The 18,060-nt window shown below is 42.5% G+C and overlaps 1 protein-coding gene across 1 annotated transcript in view; it reads right to left on the bottom strand.

Annotated features, from left to right (window-relative positions):
* Positions 1–18,060, bottom strand: part of LOC126427219 (ankyrin repeat and protein kinase domain-containing protein 1-like) — a 106,903-nt gene that overhangs the window by 4,441 nt on the left and 84,402 nt on the right. The window contains exon 3 of the mRNA XM_050089459.1: positions 9,359–9,499. Within this exon, the coding sequence (XP_049945416.1) occupies positions 9,359–9,499 (141 nt within the window). The remainder of the gene's footprint in view (positions 1–9,358; positions 9,500–18,060) is intronic.

Below are 18,060 nucleotides of genomic sequence, written 5' to 3'. Positions count from 1 at the left end.
GGAAATTGGGGTGCAGCAACACTTTTGCATATGGCTAAGTTGAAAGTAACTGGGGATGCTAGAGCATACATTACATGCCATAAAGAAGTAAGGGATGCTCAGACGTTTGAAGTATTCAAAAAAGGGTTGCTCGAAAGGTATCAGTGAAAAATACGTCTAGATATTATCGGGAACAATTGAATAAAATGTATCAAAGGAATGGGGAATCAATAGAATCTTTTATAGATCGAATTCGAAAAATTAATGTTAATACCTATGAGCTAACGGATTCTGATACGGTTAATGACGCCATTCTGCAGGAAGCTCAGCAGAGGGCACTAGACGCATTTTTGTTGGGAATACAACCCAAAACCTCCCGCAAGATTAGGAAGGAATTCCCTACGACTCTCAATGAGGCAGTCGGAAGCGCTGTGGCGTTAGAGGAAGTTGAAGCAGTAACAAAGACGCAGGACAGGAAAGCAGTGTTTAATGTAGAAGTAAAATGTTTCAGATGTGGTCTGATGGGACACATTAGATGCAATTGCAAGGAAGTGCAGTGCAGGAAATGCAGACGTTGGGGTCGTCAAGAGCGTAATTGCAATGGGTCCTGGCAGAAACATGATAGGAAACCGCAAGGTGGGCCTCACCCCCCTGAGTTAAACGGGGCAAGGGGTGGTGTGTCCACTGTGCAACACCCCCAGTAAGGATTAATGCTAGTGCAGAATCAGTGGCAGACTTTTTTCTGAACGGTTTGGTGAGGGGCAGACCGTGCAAATTTTTATTGGATACTGGGTCTCAGGTATCCGTGGCGAGTAGAAATGTACTCGGTAAAGTAGAATTAAAACCATCACGCTGGACGTTAAGTGGCATGTGTGGGGGACAGGTGAAGTCACTCGGATCAGCGGTGTTGAACTTCTGAGTGGAAATGAGGGACTTCCAGGTGAAAGTAGAAGTTCTTCCAGTTGTTGGCAGCAGCTATGATGGCATACTCGGATTGGATTTCCTGGTTGTGCATCACGCAAAAGTTAACCTGGACTGGCGTACAGTAGAACTGGACGGAATACAATTTCGCCTAGGTTCTGCAGCCGAAAAACCATTACTGCTGCAAGGAACCGCCCAGATGTCAGGTGGGCCACCTACACTGCGTACAAGGTCCCTTGGGGTTAACTCGTGGGATACTATACCGAAGGGTACAGGGAAAACAATATGGGCAGATGTTGGACCTAGGGTGCTGGTAAATTCGTTGTGTGTCGTTGAACCTTTGCCTGAGAATGAGCTGCTGGATAAAATGAAGTGTTTTACGCGCCGTAGCATGTCCTACGTGCGGGAGATAGCAGGAAAAAAGGTTGTGCCTGTCTATTGATAATTTTGGCCTTGAAGAGGTGCAGTTAGCATGGGATACCATAATAGCGAATCTGGATATAATAGGGGAAGATGAACTGGATAAGGATTTCGCAGCCGATTACACAATGCTGGGGGAGTCTGTCAATCGGTCTGCACTGGGGCTTAAAGTAGCATATTTAGAAGGGCAAGACAGAGAAGTCATGGAGAACCTTTTGACGGAATATAAAGAGTTATTTAATTCTCATGGTCCACTGTCTGCCACACCATTAGTTCAGCATTACATCCCCACTGGGAATGAAGCACCGGTGTATAAACGTCCATATCGTGTTCCAAAAAGTTTACAGCCTGTCATGGAAGAATTTATTAATCAACAGCTTAGGGATGGGATAATAGAAACCAGTAGTAGTCCCTGGTCCGCTCCTGTCGTAATAGTGGGTAAAAAATCACCTGATGGGGGCAAGGCGTATCGTTTTCGTTGTGATTATCGTTTCCTGAATCAAAAAACTATATCGGATGCATACCCAATGCCTAATATCGCTGAAACTCTGGATAATTTTGGTCAGTGTCGGTACTTCACGACCTTGGCTCTTCGAAGCAGGTACCACCAGTTCGAGGTCGCCGCGGAAGGCCGACCAAAGATAGCTTTTTTAACACCTACAGGTCATTTTCAGTATCGGCAAATGCCTTTCGGACTGAAAAATGCTCCAGCAACCTTCCAACGGTTACTAGATAGCGTGTTACGAGGGCTGAAACCTAATCAGTGTATGGTATATTTGGACGGCATAATTGTTTTCTCAAAGGACTTGCAAGAACATGTGCGCCATTTGCGTGAAGTTTTCGTTCGTTCAAATGGCTCTGAGCACCATGGGACTTAACATCTCAGGTCATCAGTCCCCTAGAACTTAGAACTACTTAAACCTAACTAATCTAAGGACATCACATACATCCATGCCTGAGGCAGGATTCGAACCTGTGACCGTAGAGGTTGCGCGGTTCCAGACTGAAGCACCTAGAACCAACCTAACTAACCTAAGGACATCACACACATCCATGCCTCAGGCAAGATTCGAACCTGCGACCGTAGAGGTCGCACGGTTCCAGACTGAAGCACCTAGAACCGCTCGGCAACTAACGGCCAGCTTTTCGATCGTCTGAAAGCAGCACGGTTAACTCTTCATATGGAAAAATGTCATTTTTTGTTGCAAGAAGTCCGTTATTTAGGTCATATTATAGGACAGGAGGGTGTCCACACGGATCCAAAACTTGTAGAGGCGGTAATGAATTTTCCAACACCTACAAAAGTAACAGTTGCAGTTTTATTTAGGTCTCGCCATTTTTTAGAGGAGGTATATTCGAAAATTTGCGGAAATTGCAAAGGCCCCTCATGCAGTTGTTTAAGAAGGGAGCAAAATTTCACTGGTCAGCAGCATGCAAAGAGGCTTTTCAAAAGTTAAAAAAAATTGTTAACAACTAGTCCGGTTTTGGCTTTTCCAGATTTTAGTAAACAGTTTATATTATCTTGTCACACTAGCAATTTTGCTTTGGGTATTCTATTATCTCAGAAAGTAGATGGGCAGGAACACCTGATAGCATATGCTTCCAGACAGCTAAACAATGCAGAAAAAAAATACTCAACAACTGAGAAGGGGTTATTGGCATTAATTTTCGGAATAACCTATTTCCGGTGTTATTCGTATGGACAACGATGATTACTCACCATGCAGCACTTAAGTGGTTGTTAGGGCTTAAAGACCCAACGAGTAGATTAACTAAGTGGGGTTTGCGGCTTAGTGAGTATGATTTTGAGGTGATTCATCGACCGGGTAAATCGCACAGAAACGCGGATTGTCTGAGTCGTAAAGTATGCGCCATGGAATGCACAGGAATAAATGAGAACGAATGGGAGGAAGCACAAACCGTCAACACAGATTGTCAATGATTTACCTCACAGCGACAGTTTGTTGTGGAAGAAGGGATATTGTACCGTAAAACTAGGAACAGTCCACGCATAGTCGTACCAGAAACATTGTGAAGTTAAATTTAAAGGCAAGCACATGATTCAATGTTTTCTGGTCATTCGGGTCGAAGAGCAACGGAAAGGAGGGTAGCACAAAATTATTGGTGGTCAATGCGTAGGCAAGATGTCGAGCAGTACGTAAAGAATTGCATTCCGCGTGCTCAACAGGCGGAATTGAGTCATCAGAAAATTGTGTTGCAACGACTACCGGAAGTGGATAGACCTTTTCAATTACTTGGCTTCGACGTGTTGGGACTGCTTGTGCAAACACCAGTGGGTAATAGCTATGTGTTAACAATAATAGATCATTTTTCGCGCTATGTGTCTCCGACAGCTATTCTGGACCAGCAAGCCAAAACAGTGGCTCACGCCATAGTACAACAATGGGTACTGAAATTCGGAACACCTGAAATTATAATTACAGATCAAGGGACAAACTTTATGTCCGATTTGATGAGACAGTTATGCAAGTTGTTGCATGTAAAGAAATTGAGAACGAGTGTGTTACCCCCGCAGGCTAATGGTCGGACCGAGAGTGTTCATCGTACAACACAACAATTGGGATACCCTATTGGCGTTTGTAACAGTGGCGTATAACTCAAAAGTGCATGAAAGTACAGGATTGTCTCCGTATGAAGTACTGTTTGGTCAAAAGGTGCCATCTCCGTTTGAATTGCTCAAGACCCCACCAGGAACTGATATTTCGGCTGTTAAGGATTTATCCACAAAGTTGAAAACAATCTGGCGGCAGGTGAAAAAAATGAACACAAAGCGTTAGAGAGACAGGACAAAGTTCACCCAAATATCATGTAGGACAATGGGTGATGATGACTAATCCGTATGTGCCAAAAGGCAAAACGAAAAAATTTGTATCCCGTTATCAAGGTCCTTTCCAGGTGATAGAGATGACATCGCCAGTGAATGTACAATTACAGCTTCCAACTCGCCCTACTATTGTGTATGTGAGCCGAATTAGGCCTTTCAAGGGGAATTTTGAGGAATTTCCTTCTTTGTCTGCAGTAACTTCAAGTGGAGAGAAAGATGAATCTAAGAAATAGAATAAGTAAGGAGTAGATAAACAAGAGAACCAAGTTAATTGTGGAAGTGATCAGACATGCTATTATTCTCTTAGGCCATGCGTAAAAAGTAAGAGCTAATGTGAGTTGTTTTTCTTCTGTTTCTCAGGAGGCATGACGTTCTGGTAAGACCAGCAGTTCCAGCGTCATGGGTTGTGCGGAAGAGGGAAGGTGTGCACTATTTCTCAGCATAGTTATTCTGTTTTGCTCCTGCAACTTAGCTGAAGCCTTGAAGATACGTCCTACATCAAGTGGTGTGTTGTTCTCATGACAAGTGGATGTAATTATGTCCGGACAACAGTGAACCTTAAGGGTGGCCTGTAATATTTGGGCGGTTGAAGACAAAATCTGTAAATTAGAGGATACATTTAATGAACTTCATTCCATTGTGGGTAATCAGTCAAGGTTTAATGACAAACAGGTGGAATATCAGCTACTACGATCAGCTTTTGCACGCTTACAAGCTAAGTTGCGGGATCTGCAGGATTAATCCCGCACGTCTGTAGGAAAAGAGGATGGTTAGACGCAGGTGGTCATATCCTAAAAACTGTTTTTGGGACCGCTGATGCAGAAGATATTAAAGGTATTAATGAAACGCTATGGCAGGTACAGTATAATGTGAATAGCAACCAGGGAATGCTAGATCTTCACACAACCCAATTAGAAAGTTTGGAGAAAGATGTAGTTAATAATACGCGCCAATTGCGAGCTTTGGCCGCGACCTTGATGTCCCACATTACGGCCACAGCCGTTACAACCAATCATGACTTGGGTATAATCAAGTACCGGTTGGATAACATCGATTCACAGCTGATAATAGCTAAGCTGCTCCGTTTTCTTGCTGACAGTATTACGGAAGCACCCATAGAAGCCACAGAAGTACAGGAGGCTTTGTTGCACGTAATGCGTGGGCACTTAACCCCGGTACTGTTACCTTCGGAACAACTTCGGGAAGGATTACGGAAAGTTCAATCAGAATTGCCCGCATCCCTGGAGCTGCTGACAACATTACCAGATGAACACTTATCTCTGTACTACAAAATGGCCACTGTTACCAGTATGCGGACGGGTACCCTGCTGAGAATTCATATCATAATACAAGGTCCGGCAGAAAAACCTCCCCTTTAAGGAAAGCTAATAAAAACAAAACCAAATAAGGTAGAACAATTTTATTTATACTAAATAAAAGTACATATTATGCCATTTTAGAAAATACTCTTATGGTCTTACTTTTTAAATAAAACATCCCTTAAATGGCTTCCTGCACTGTCGACACACTGACTGAGTCTTTCCCTGAAGTTATTCATTACTCTTTGAGTCATTTCAGGTGGAATAGCTTCAACCTCTTGTGTAATTGCTTCTTTCAGGGCTCGTAAAGATTGTGGACGTTGTTCATAAACTTTTGCTTTTAAATAGCCCCAAAGATAGAAATCACAGGGCGTTAAGTCCGGCGATCGTGGGGGCCAGCCAATGTCTCCACGCAACGAGATCACATGTCCAGGAAACATTTCCTTCACCAATGCCAGTGACTGCCGCACTGTGTGGGCTGTAGCACCATCTTGCTGGAACCACACGTTCTCTATTTCACCAAAAAGCTCCCTTAGTTGCGGTTGGAGAAAGTCGCGGAGCATGGCACAATAGCGTTCACTGTTGACGGTTAAATTCCTGTCATTTTCTTCGAAAAAGTAAGGACCGATCACTCCGGAATTGTAAACAGCACACCATACTGTTACTTTAGGGCTATGAAGTGGTCGTTGATGAAGTTCTTGGGGATTGTGTTCACACCAGTACCTGCAATTTTGGCTGGTCACTGTTCCGGCAAGGTGAAAGTGTGCTTCATCAGAAAAAATCACAATATCGTTGGGACGAATGTTCCGAAGAAGCTCTTGGCACAAACTTACACGGACACCACAGTCTCGTTCACTCAGTTCCTGCGTAGTTACAAGTTTGTAAGGATGCATTTTAAGATCTCGATGCAAGATTCTTCTCACACTTCGATCAGATATCCGTAATGCTGCCACATGCTTTTTAGTGGATCGTCGAGGAGATTGTTGAACTGAAGCTCAAACTGCATCAACATTTCCGGGACCTGTTGCAGTCCGTGGTCGTCCAGGTGGTTTCCTTTTTAATGCGGAACCTGTCTCACGAAAGTTAGCAACCCAAGAATAAATTGTTTTCTTATCGGGAACAGGGTCCCGTCGTCCGAGCGCAAAGCGAACGCGAAAAGCACGTTGAGTATTAATAGGCGATTCGCCATTTTGAATAAAATCTTCCACTACGAAGGCACGATGTTCACCAGACCACGCCATGGCGTACACTGAAAACGGCACGTAGGCAGCTACTTAACGACGCGCCCCCCACCACTCTGCTCCTTCTACTGTCCGCTGCACGTTACTTTATAATCGGGGAGTTTTTTATGCCGGACCCTGTACCATTAACACGTAAGGATTGTAAATTTGAATGTTACGCCTTGCATATGTATCCAGTGTAGTGGGAAATTTTGCAGAAATTCGTACAATTAACTGTACTGGAAATACTGGCAGTGGCACGTAACAGACAAGCTCATGCATTTCTCACTGCAGAAGACTTGCTGCGTTGTCGAACAGGTCCAGTTACCATATGCCCTGCGAAATTGTTACACACTGTTCCCAAACCTTTTGAGTATTCCGCTCTCAAGATCCAGTCGCGGAGTGCCCTAAGGAAATTATAGCAGGCACGGTGCAGTTCTTTCAGCAAGTGGGTCCACGTTGGGTATTTTCAGTAATGGAAAACACAGTCGTTATTTGCGTTTGTTACGAGGAGGGTAAGCAAGGGAGTACGCAAAGAATAGAATTGCAGGGGTAGGGACTGTTAATTAACGGCACACAGTGTGACATTTTAGGGCCAACTATTTGTTTACCAGCCGTGATTACTGGAGCTACAATCATGAACATAACATGCACATTGGTCTATGTACCCGACCAACCGGTGCAATTCGACACGAAAGAAAATCTCACTCTTTTGAATAGTACATTAGACCCGACTTTGCTCGCCTCTTTGGACTGGATGCTAGCAGCTCAGGAAGAACATATAACTATGGAACATCTTTTTCAATGAGTGCATGAGTACCGTATTGTGCATAAGCAATGCTTACTAGTTACTGGATCATCAACCAGCGCCACCTGTTTTTTGTCTTTGTCGTAGGATTAATGTACTATCGGCTCAAGAGGAAGGTAGCCCAAATCCCACCCCTTCCAACCTTTAACCTAAGGGTCCAAACAAAATCACTGAACAGTTGTGAGGCACTGCAGTAGGACACTGAGCAATGTTTATGAACAAAGATTAGACTGAGGATAGAAGTGAATGAACACAGTGTAAATAGTGAACTGTAGTTGTTTTGACTTTTTGGTTGAATTCGGGGGCGAAATCTTTTCGAACGAGGGAGGAATTGTAGAGGACAAGGGGTTGTTTTTAGGAAATATGGTGAGAAATTGTGATTTTGTGTGTTTCAGTGCACAATGCGCCAGCCTCATGGCAGACGGTGGACAAAGACTGGCTGGGGCATTATGCAGATGACACAGTTTTGCAATGAGTGTCGGTATTTGTGTATGTCGGTATGTGTGTACGTGCGCGGCAGCCATCAACAGCAAGAATGCAGCATTAGCAGAATTACGCAGGTGCGGGCCGCGTGTGGCGCGGTTGCATTAGCCAACTCATCGAGAACCTTCTAATAAACATGCCACGGTGTAACTGGCAGATTCAGCAGTGGTCTGCACTATTTAAGGGCATCAGAGGTGGGCGTCGGCATCGGTTTGACCGACTCGGCGTTCGGTCGCTGTTACGTCGTCGTCATCAGTGACGCCGTCGCCGAGGACCGGCTGGCGGAGGGCGCTGCCCGCTGCTGCACCGGCGACTCCCGGCGTCGTCACGAGCCGCAGTGTCTGCAGTAGGCGAGCTGGGCCAGGCCTCATGCTGCTAACTTCCTACCGCCTGTGCAGCCGCTGACCGAGCGCGGCACCCCCGTTCCCCAGGCTGCGCACATCAGCACATCTCCAGCACGACACGAGCGGTGGGGCTGAGCTAGCGGAAAATGTATTGGAAGAACCAACAATAAAGAGGAAGAGTGCTAAAAACAGCCACCTTCTTCTACCCAGCCACGCCCTAGAACCCCGACCACGTCACCCGCTCCGGTCGTCCTATTACAATTTTCATTTCTGCCTCTTATTACAAGCGTGTGTACATACTCATTTGCAACAAGAATTTGCTTCCTAATCTGATTTCCTTACTACCTTTATGGACTTCTTCACTCGCCTTTTAATAATTTTTGTAATTCGGTTTAGTTCTCCTCCAACTACTTTACTTCCTTGTCTCATTACTTCATCACTTTTTTCGGTTGAAGATAATCTGTTGTGGTTGCATACTACAAGTTTTCTTCAGTCTTTACCCTGATGTTTTTGTTCTGCATAGATCTTCTGTTCTTAAGCCGTATATCTCATCCTGAGACTGTTTTCTCGTATGCTTTCCATCTGATTCTGTGTGCACCTTTACTAATTTCGATATTAGTATGTATTACAGAACGAAACATCTCATCCAAAACAATATATACATATTCTTTAATACCATAGAACATGTTTTTTGGTATGAACATTGCTTTGTCATCTTACATTTAAAAATATCTGCATTTTTGCAAGCTTATCCTCACAGTGTTTTATGAATATACACACATTCTTTGGGAAAAGAAATGGTTTGTATGGCACTTATCCTGGAATGAACATAACTCTCTCTGTGAGTCCAGAGAAGTTAGTCAGTCTATCTTATGCACCCACAGTTAAACACTCACACGTGTTAATCCTGCTGTATTAAAAAATGGAAATATGACATTCTTTTACATAGTACTTGGTTAATTTCCAATTAAGTGGCACTATGAGTGTGCAAACTGTGAATGTGTAGGAACACAACTCACCGCATGAGAGAGACAGTCGTGTCATCAAGTGGAAGATTCTGGTGGGGAGCAGTGTGGAACACAGCTGTGATAGGTGTCTGCCCTTGGTCGCTGTGGGGCTGAGTGCTGGTGGTGGGCTCGCTCTCTGTAGTCGCTGTCACGCTGCACAGAGAGACACTACATGGGTGAGTGAACTCACATTGGAGTTAGGGGGTGTTTACTATAGGCAGAACAGCTGAGGTATAGTCTACTAAAATAACAGAAGACACACTGCTAACAAGAACAGTTTGTTAGTTAATATGAACGACTTAACATTGAATTAATCAGTTTCTGCAATACTTCTCTTCATTACCTGTAAACATAGGGTAGCATGGCAAACAACAAGTTATTACAAATAAAGCACAATTTATGGTACATGCATGAGTCAACAATATTGCTGGTCCAACATGAGAATTATTGTACAGAACAGTTCTAATACGTCACTACAGCAGCAATTGCACACATATATAATCATTAGATGGAGTTGAGAGCGTTTGCAGTCATGTGTTAGGTAGTGGGCTCTAAGATGCTTAAACAGTGAACAAACTGCACTTCTGTAAAGACTCATGAAATAATGATTCGATCACAAACGTAATTAAAACCTTGATCACTGTCATGTTTGCCTTTGAGGAGATTTGTAACCTATAGTCTGTGCAAGATGAATAATAATCACTGAAGGAAATGTGTATAAAGAGATTGACATACATAATAGGTATATAAACAGAGAGAGAGAGAGAGAGAGAGAGAGAGAGAGAGAGCAACCTTAATGTGGTAAGTTGGGATATCAACTTACTATAGAAACAACATGAAGTGTTTCACGGCCATACACAAAATGTAAATGAGAAGTTGTATGATAAATTGACACCATGACTAGCAGATGTTCAACTACTCCATAATAGTGCGTGAAGCACGAGTAAATGAAGAACATGACGGTCAGGAATTGTAAGAAGTAGCCTAAAAAAGTTATGAGGAGTAATTTCAGCATTTACTTTTGTGTAAAGCAGGTAGAACTATAAGAAAACTATCGTCAGAAGCTGGTGGTCTGTCATCAGCATTGCTGACTCTCGATCACGAGGCTCCAGGCTCATTTCTCAGGGACTTTCCTGGAGATTTTCTCCGCTCAAGACTGGGTGTGTATGCTGGCCTCTTCACCATTTCATCACCATGAAAATCACAAAACTGGTGTCACATAACAAGACTGCGCCAGGTGGTTGAACATCACAGATGGAGTCTCATGGCCACTACTGCCATACACATATTTTTGAAAACACAGCAGTGGTGAATTTTCATGTTAAATTACATTTTAAAAAAGAGAGACTGGAGTGAGGAGTTTCCAGTACAAGTTACAACTAAAATGACAAATGGCAGTAGTGTAAGCAGTTTTATCTCAAAGACTGTATTAACATATATACTCTAATATTTGTCAAGTGAAGGTAATAGACTAGTATGTATCTGTGAACCAATGTGTAACAGAGAATCTTCTTCTTCTTCTTCTTGTGTTACGGCTTCTGTAGGACCATGGGTAGCCCTTCGTGGACTGCATTTTCCTCTTCTTCTCCCAGAACCTCTTCATTCTTTCTCTTCCTCTCTCTCGCTCTTCTTCCGAGGTCTTCAGTGTCTGTTTCTCCTGTCGGCTCCACTGGTGACACTCTAATCTTTTCCTGTATTCTTCTCTGTCACTGATCTCCGGCATATTGGTCGGTGTATATTTGTTCCTTCAATTTTCCTTTCCTTCGACCTTGATCCCCAATTCCTACCTGTCCTTCCGAAGTTCAACAACCCACTTGGTGCCTGTCTTTCCCCTTGTCATCCCTGTTGTTTCCCACACTCTCTCTCTATCATTCTGTCCATACTCATCCTAACCACAGGTCCAGCAAACCTAGCCCTTTTGAGTCTGATTTCCTGGGATATTGTCCTCATGTTTCGGTACAATTCTTCCCTATGTCTATGCATCCACCTCTCTCCACCTCTTTTGGAACCTAGTATTTTTCTCAGTATTTTTCTCTCTTCTTTCTCTAGTTGTTCTGCCCCATTTCTTCCTAGTGTCATCGTCTCAGCAGCATATAATACTGCATTCCTCACTGTTGCCTTGTAGTGACTTATCTTTGCCTCTGTGGCTATATTCTTTTTACTGTATATCTCTCTCTTCATGCAGAAGGCTGACCTCATCTTCTTTATCCTCTCTGTTATTCCCTCCTTGCTCCTGTTCCTTCCTGTTATAAATTCTCCCAGGTATTTAAATTTGTCCATCATTTGCACAGTGGCTCCTGGTGTTTCCCAGTCTGCAGTGGTATTTAATGTCTTTGTCTTGTTATAGGCGATCCTCAGTCCCACCTTCCTGGCTACCTTACTTAAGTTGTCGAGTTGTGTCTTTGTGTCTTCTTCTGTCGCAGTTACTATTGCTATGTCATCTGCATAGGCTAGGCAATCCACTTGAGCCCTGTTGTCCTTTTTGTCCCCCACATGGGTCTTTCGTATACCCTTTTCCTCGTTTATTGCTCTCCACTGCCTGATCACTTCGTACAGTGCTATACTGAACAACAATGGTGACAATCCATCTCCGTTTGACAACAGTCTTGATCTCAAATTCTTCCGACAGTGCTCCTCTGAATCTCACCATTGCTTTTGTGTCTGTCAGAATTTCTTTTATGATTTCTTGTGTAGTTCCATCAAGTCCTCTGTTCTTCAGGATCCTAACAAGAGTGTCTGTCGATGGAGTCATATGCCTTTGTGAAGTCCACGAAGGTTATTACTGTCTTTTTGTTTTTTAAGTTCTGTCAGTTGCTTCAGGATAAATAACTGTTCTATACAACCTCTTCCCTTCCAAAATACCGCTTGCTAGTCGCCAACTGTACTTTCAACCTGTTCTTCTACTTTCTTGAGCAATAGCACCTTGTATCCGACCTCTAGTAGCGATATTATTCAGTAGTTGTTTGCATCTCTCTTGTCCCCCTTCTTATGTATTGGTACTACAATTGCATTCTTCCATCCTTCTGGCAACTTCTTTGTTCTCCAGGTCTGGTGAATTATGTTGGTCATGTTGTGTATTGCTTTGTTGCCTCCCCACTTTATCATCTCGGCTGCTATACCATCTTCACCAGTTGCCTTATTACTGCCTTATTACTGTTTAGATCGCTTATGGCATGTGCGACTTCATCCCTGATTGGAGGGCGTGGCTCTCTCTCTTCTGTGTCAGTCCCCAGTTCCAGCTCTTCTTTAGGTGGTTCACAGTTCAGCAGGTCATGAAAGTACTCTGCAAAAATCCGACAGTTCTCCTTCGCTCTAACAGCCAGCTCCCATTTCCCATCTCTTATAAACAGTTCTCTACCCTTGTATCCAACCACACTCATTTCGAATTTCCTGAAAAAGTGTCTGCTGTTGTTTTTCCTGAAGTTGGTCTCAATCTCGTCCAGTTCCTGCTTCATCTTCTGTCTTCTGATCCATCTTATTGTTTGGACTGCTTCCTGTCTTGCTCCTAAGAAAACTTCCTGCTAGTCTCTACCGCTTCCTCACAGTCCTTGTTCCACCACCATTGCTTCCGTTTCTTTTCTTCCTTTACCCATGGTTCTGCCTGTTTCACCATATTTCGCTTCATGTCGTCCCATTCATTGAATGATTCAATTCCTTCCTCATATCTGGATCGATTGTGTCTTAATTTGTCTCTCTCTACCTTTATGTTTTCTGTTCTTCTATTCGTCTGTGGCAGTCTGTACCTGTTTGGAATCCAAAGCCACTTAACTTCTGTAAGATAGTGATCCGATTCTATTCTTGTGTTCTTCCTGACCTTTGTGTTCATGACAGAATTTGTCCAGCTGATCGCTATGTGGTCAATTTGGAATTCCCCAAGGCGAGCGCATTTGTTTGCCCATGTCCTTTTCTTACACGGTTTGGCCCTGAAGTGTGTTGTCATCAATCTCATTTTGTGTTCTCGACACAGTTCAGTTAGTCTTTCTCCATTTTTGTTTGTCTGCTGGTGTGCAGGGTACTCGCCCACTACTCGTTTATGTTGCTTCTCTCTTCTGATCTGTGGATTATAATCTCCTACGAGTATCTTTACATGTCTCTACGGTATGTTTTTCAATGTATCATCTAGCTCTTCCTGGAAACTATCTGCAAATTTCTTGTCTTTCCTGTTCTTGTCATTTGCAGGTGCATGCCCCTTTATTATTGTATACTTTTTGTTCCCTGCTTGAAATGTCAGTGTTGGTATCCTTTCTGACCTGCTTTTCATTTCAGTTATGCCATCCTCGTATCTCTTGTCTACTATGAACCCTGTACCAAAGCATCTAGGTGCAAGTCTTTCTTTTCCCACTTTAACTCCTGGTTTGCCCTTCAGTATTATGAAGCCTTCTGGCTCCACTGTATCTTCGTCAGTGTATCTTGTTTCTTCTATCACTAATATTCCAATGCTTCTCTCTTTCATCTCATCTATTACCTGTTTAAGTTTACCAGTCTTAATCATTGTCTGTACATTTATGGTTCCAATTCTGAAAGTCTTTTTAGTTTTAATCTTCTTTGAGGTTCTTGGGAGCTCCGACTCTTCCCTTATGCACTTTCTGACATGTCCCCCAGAATCCGAATGCCTGCTTGCGTCGACCTTGGTCAACGGGGGATTGTACCACTGGGGTAATCTCAATTTCACAGTGCGACCCATTCCATGAGCTAAAAAAATTTTTTTTGGTGGGACGGCTCATGTCCATCCAGTTATACGACTGAAGTTGTTAGCCTCAGAAGATGTGTTCAGGCCGCCCCTGACATGGGGAGACAGACGCCTTTGGTAGCCGCCCCTAACATGGAGTACAGCCACCACCTGATATGTTTCAGTGGCTCTCCCACTCTCTCTGCCGTTGGGAAGCGACCTTCCTCTTCTGCCTTCGAGACCGTTGGCCGGGCTTCGCCCTAACTGGGTGCTACCATCCGGAGCCAAATGGACTCAGTTTTTTTTTTTATGAGGTTGTTACTCCTCCCCCTCCTCCTTCCCCATGACTTGCGAGATTGGGCCCTGGGCTTGGGACCAGCAATGGCAGGTTTGTAACAGAGAATATAAATATCTTCAACATTTCGCGGCCCTGTCAGCAACTGTATAAATATTAATGGACAAACGGTAGTTACCGTTATTCTGAAGAAGGCTGGGTTATCATGACTGAAATCCAGGTAAATTCTAGGTAAACGGTGCAACTGAGGTTTTGATTATTAAAATTAAAATTAATAACAGAGAATAGTTTGATCTAAATGTCTCATTCATATTGAGGCTGTTAGAGACATACGAGTGGCTCCAATAGATGGAATAAGGAAGATCAACAGTAATGCTCAGGTAGAAGGAAATGTGGTGGCATTCAGTGAACAGCCTTCAGAAACGATATAGCGAATTTCAAGCAAGAATTTGGGGAGTGGTGGAGGAAGGGGTTTGAGATTTGTTGCCTGCATCTCCAGGTTTCAGTACAGTGTGATAACCAGTACAGGTTGGCCATTTGTGAGTAGTAGGAAGGAGCATATCAAAGTACAATACAATATCTGGACCACAGCTGGACAGAGAGGAGAAGGAAATGTGGAGGAAAAGCCCAGTATCAAGTCGGTTAGTTGTCTTGTGGTGAGGGCACAGGATGTTTGAGGTGTAAGCACCTACACCCTACTATTCCTCTGCAAACAGAATCTTGTTTTCTGTATATCATGCATACACAACTTGACTCAGAACAATACCCATCTCTTTGAAGCCTGGCATAATTCAGTCGATGCTCCTTAAGGTTATATTAAATTGCGCCTGTACGAGTTGGGATGTAAAATAAAATTACTATGGAAATTACTGGAATATTGCATCGAGTACTAAGGAAATGGAAGTAATTATGCAGCACACAACCCTGTAGTACTGTCCTGCACAGTAGCTAATGCAAGCTGGGTTGGTGTGAAAGCATCACCAGTTTTTCATTATGCTGACTGACACATTGCACTACTAATTACATGTTTTCCCTTGTGGAACGATGAGATTTATTATCCTTCAGTGCGATCATCAATACTAATGCAAGGCTGACCACTTGTGTTGGTACGCCAGGAGAAGCTTGTGAAAGCTGGGACTGCCACGTGCTCTGTTGCTGGTGTGTGCAGAGGTCCTTCTGTCAGTGGTAAGGTGCCATTCCCTGTATACTTACTGTGAATCGTGAACATGGGGCTGACATTGTAACAGTGATGTGCTTGACATCATATAGAAATTTTGATAAGTCATCATTTACAGCATTGAGTATTTCCAATGCTTTGCTACTCCCCTAGATACGTTCCACAGCATACTACAATTTTCTGAAGAAGGTGGAGAGTGACATACTTCTTCCTCAAAATGGTTCAAATGCCTCTGAGCACTATGGGACTCAACTTCTGAGGTCATTAGTCCCCTAGAACTTAGAACTAGTTAAACCTAACTAACCTAAGGACATCACACACATCCATGCCCGAGACAGGATTCGAACCTGCGACCGTAGCGGTCTCGTGGTTCCAGACTGCAGCGCCTAGAACAGCACGGTCACTTCTTCCTCACTGTCACTTATTTTTAGACAGTAATATGTCTTTATAGCTATGTTACTGTCAGAAGCAGCAGTGCCATCAAATAAGTAAACGCTACAGTAGACAGTGGTAGTATAATCTGTACATCATGCCAAACAAGGCCTGAGCAGTCCCCTGTCTGGTTACAAACTGCATATGTGAGTGAGTCTATTTCTGTGCTGTGTGCCCAGAGCAAGAATGCCAAATACAGGAGACGCTTCAACAAATCCATTGTTTAGATACTTTCCATAATGATGTGGTTTGCATGCAATATAACAGAACTCTTGATTCCAAATAAGGATGGTTTGATTAAAGGTTAAACCAATGAATGAAGGTACTGTAAAATTGGCTTTTCCATATATTTTCAGCTAACTTAATTGCTAATAATGGTTTAGAGATTCCATGAACCTGCTGTGAGAAGGTAAAGAAAGCATTGTCAGCTATCAGCACACAGCTATCAGTGAAGGTGTATTATATAGCAGAGACATATCTAAGGAACGGTATAAACACTTTCGGCTTGCAACCACAAACACGCGCACACACACACACACACACACACACACACACACACACACACACACACGCATACATATATGTATATACACATGCACACAGGTGCGCGCTCGCGAACACATACACACACACAGATGGGAATATTTTCCCCCATTACATATGTAGGTTGGGCATTTAATTTTGTTGGCAAGACTGATTTTTCACTCCAAAACTTATCGTTTACTTGTGGGAGTCATTGTTTTGAAGACTATATTGTTGAGTTTGTTCATGCAGAAGATTTGATCAATTTCATGGTAGTAAAAAATCATGAAATTTATAATAATTCTTTATGGTTTATATATCACTTTAAAGTGCATAACTTCTTCTTCTTTTTGGTATATTTTTAGAAGCAAACAATTTAAGGATGATAAATATACAAACATTTATATAACCTAACCCAAAATGTGTAACATGAGTTACCAAATGCCAATGTTTTTAAGATTTTCACAAAATACATTAATGTATAGAAACTTATATGCCATGCTGTCCTTCACAGAAGTGTACCTGATAATTTAGTATCCCAAATAAATTGCCTCCTGGAAGCCTTCTCCTGGTATAGGATATTTAATTTATGTAACGTGAGTTACCTTTATTTATGTAACGTGAGTTCCCATAATTTTTGTAGGATTAGTTATAATTTTAAGCAGTCAGATTTGTTCTGAATTACATACAACACAACTAACAATATATTTCACATATTTAATGTATATTTATCTCCATATGACACATAAAATTCCGTAGGGATAGCTATTTCTACTTTACAACAATTTCCAATTTTTTCAGAATGCCTTTAAGATGAGAAGGCAGAAATTGAAAGATGAAGGCAGTTATGAAGAGTATAAAATCAAACAAAAGGGAACTATGAAAAAATTCAGGAAAAAGAAGCAGGAACAGGAAAAATGTTTGAGTAAAAGAGAACAAGAGAGGATTTCTGCAGACAGGAAACAGAATGCTATCGAGAAATAGTTGCCAAGTACAGGAAACGGCTAAAGAAATCAACTTCAATTACACCAAGTAGCTCTGCCTCTCTGCCGTATAAAAATAGGTCTTCACTGGGAAATCCATATCAAAAGTGAGACGTATACTTCCAGCATCACCCAGAAAAAAAAATGTTATTAGAACGTTGTATCATACGTCTGTTGAACCTTTAGAAGTAGAAAGAATCTCTAAACAAAAAATAAGTGATGAAATAATAAGTGCAGTGAGCAAATTCTATGAAAGGTATGACATTAGCAGACAGGCCCCTCGATACAAAGACGTTGTGAATGTAAAAGAGTAGAAAGGTACACCAGTAACTAGCCAGAATTTTTTATATGTGCAGAGCCTACAGCCAATTGTTGGTTGAGAAAGTGCATGAAATGTAAAGATTTATTGGCAGTTAAACTTCTTGGTTTATGTACTGGTGTACAAGAGTACGGTGCAAAATGGTATGTGTGGCAGGAGAGTGTTGGCAGAATTTTGAAAGTATAGGAAGAAGTAATATTACACAATCTTACTGATCACATTCTTACCATGGGACCTAAATTTTTAGAGCACTGCTACTTTAAGAGAGAACAATAAAAGAACTACCAGATTGATAAAGTATCACTGCCTTCTGCGAT

This window comes from Schistocerca serialis, chromosome 11 (genome assembly GCF_023864345.2).
Source record: "Schistocerca serialis cubense isolate TAMUIC-IGC-003099 chromosome 11, iqSchSeri2.2, whole genome shotgun sequence".
Classification (NCBI taxonomy): Eukaryota; Metazoa; Arthropoda; class Insecta; order Orthoptera; family Acrididae; genus Schistocerca; species Schistocerca serialis.
The sequence above is the reverse complement of the archived record's forward strand: the minus strand, read 5'-3'. Positions and strand labels throughout refer to the sequence as shown.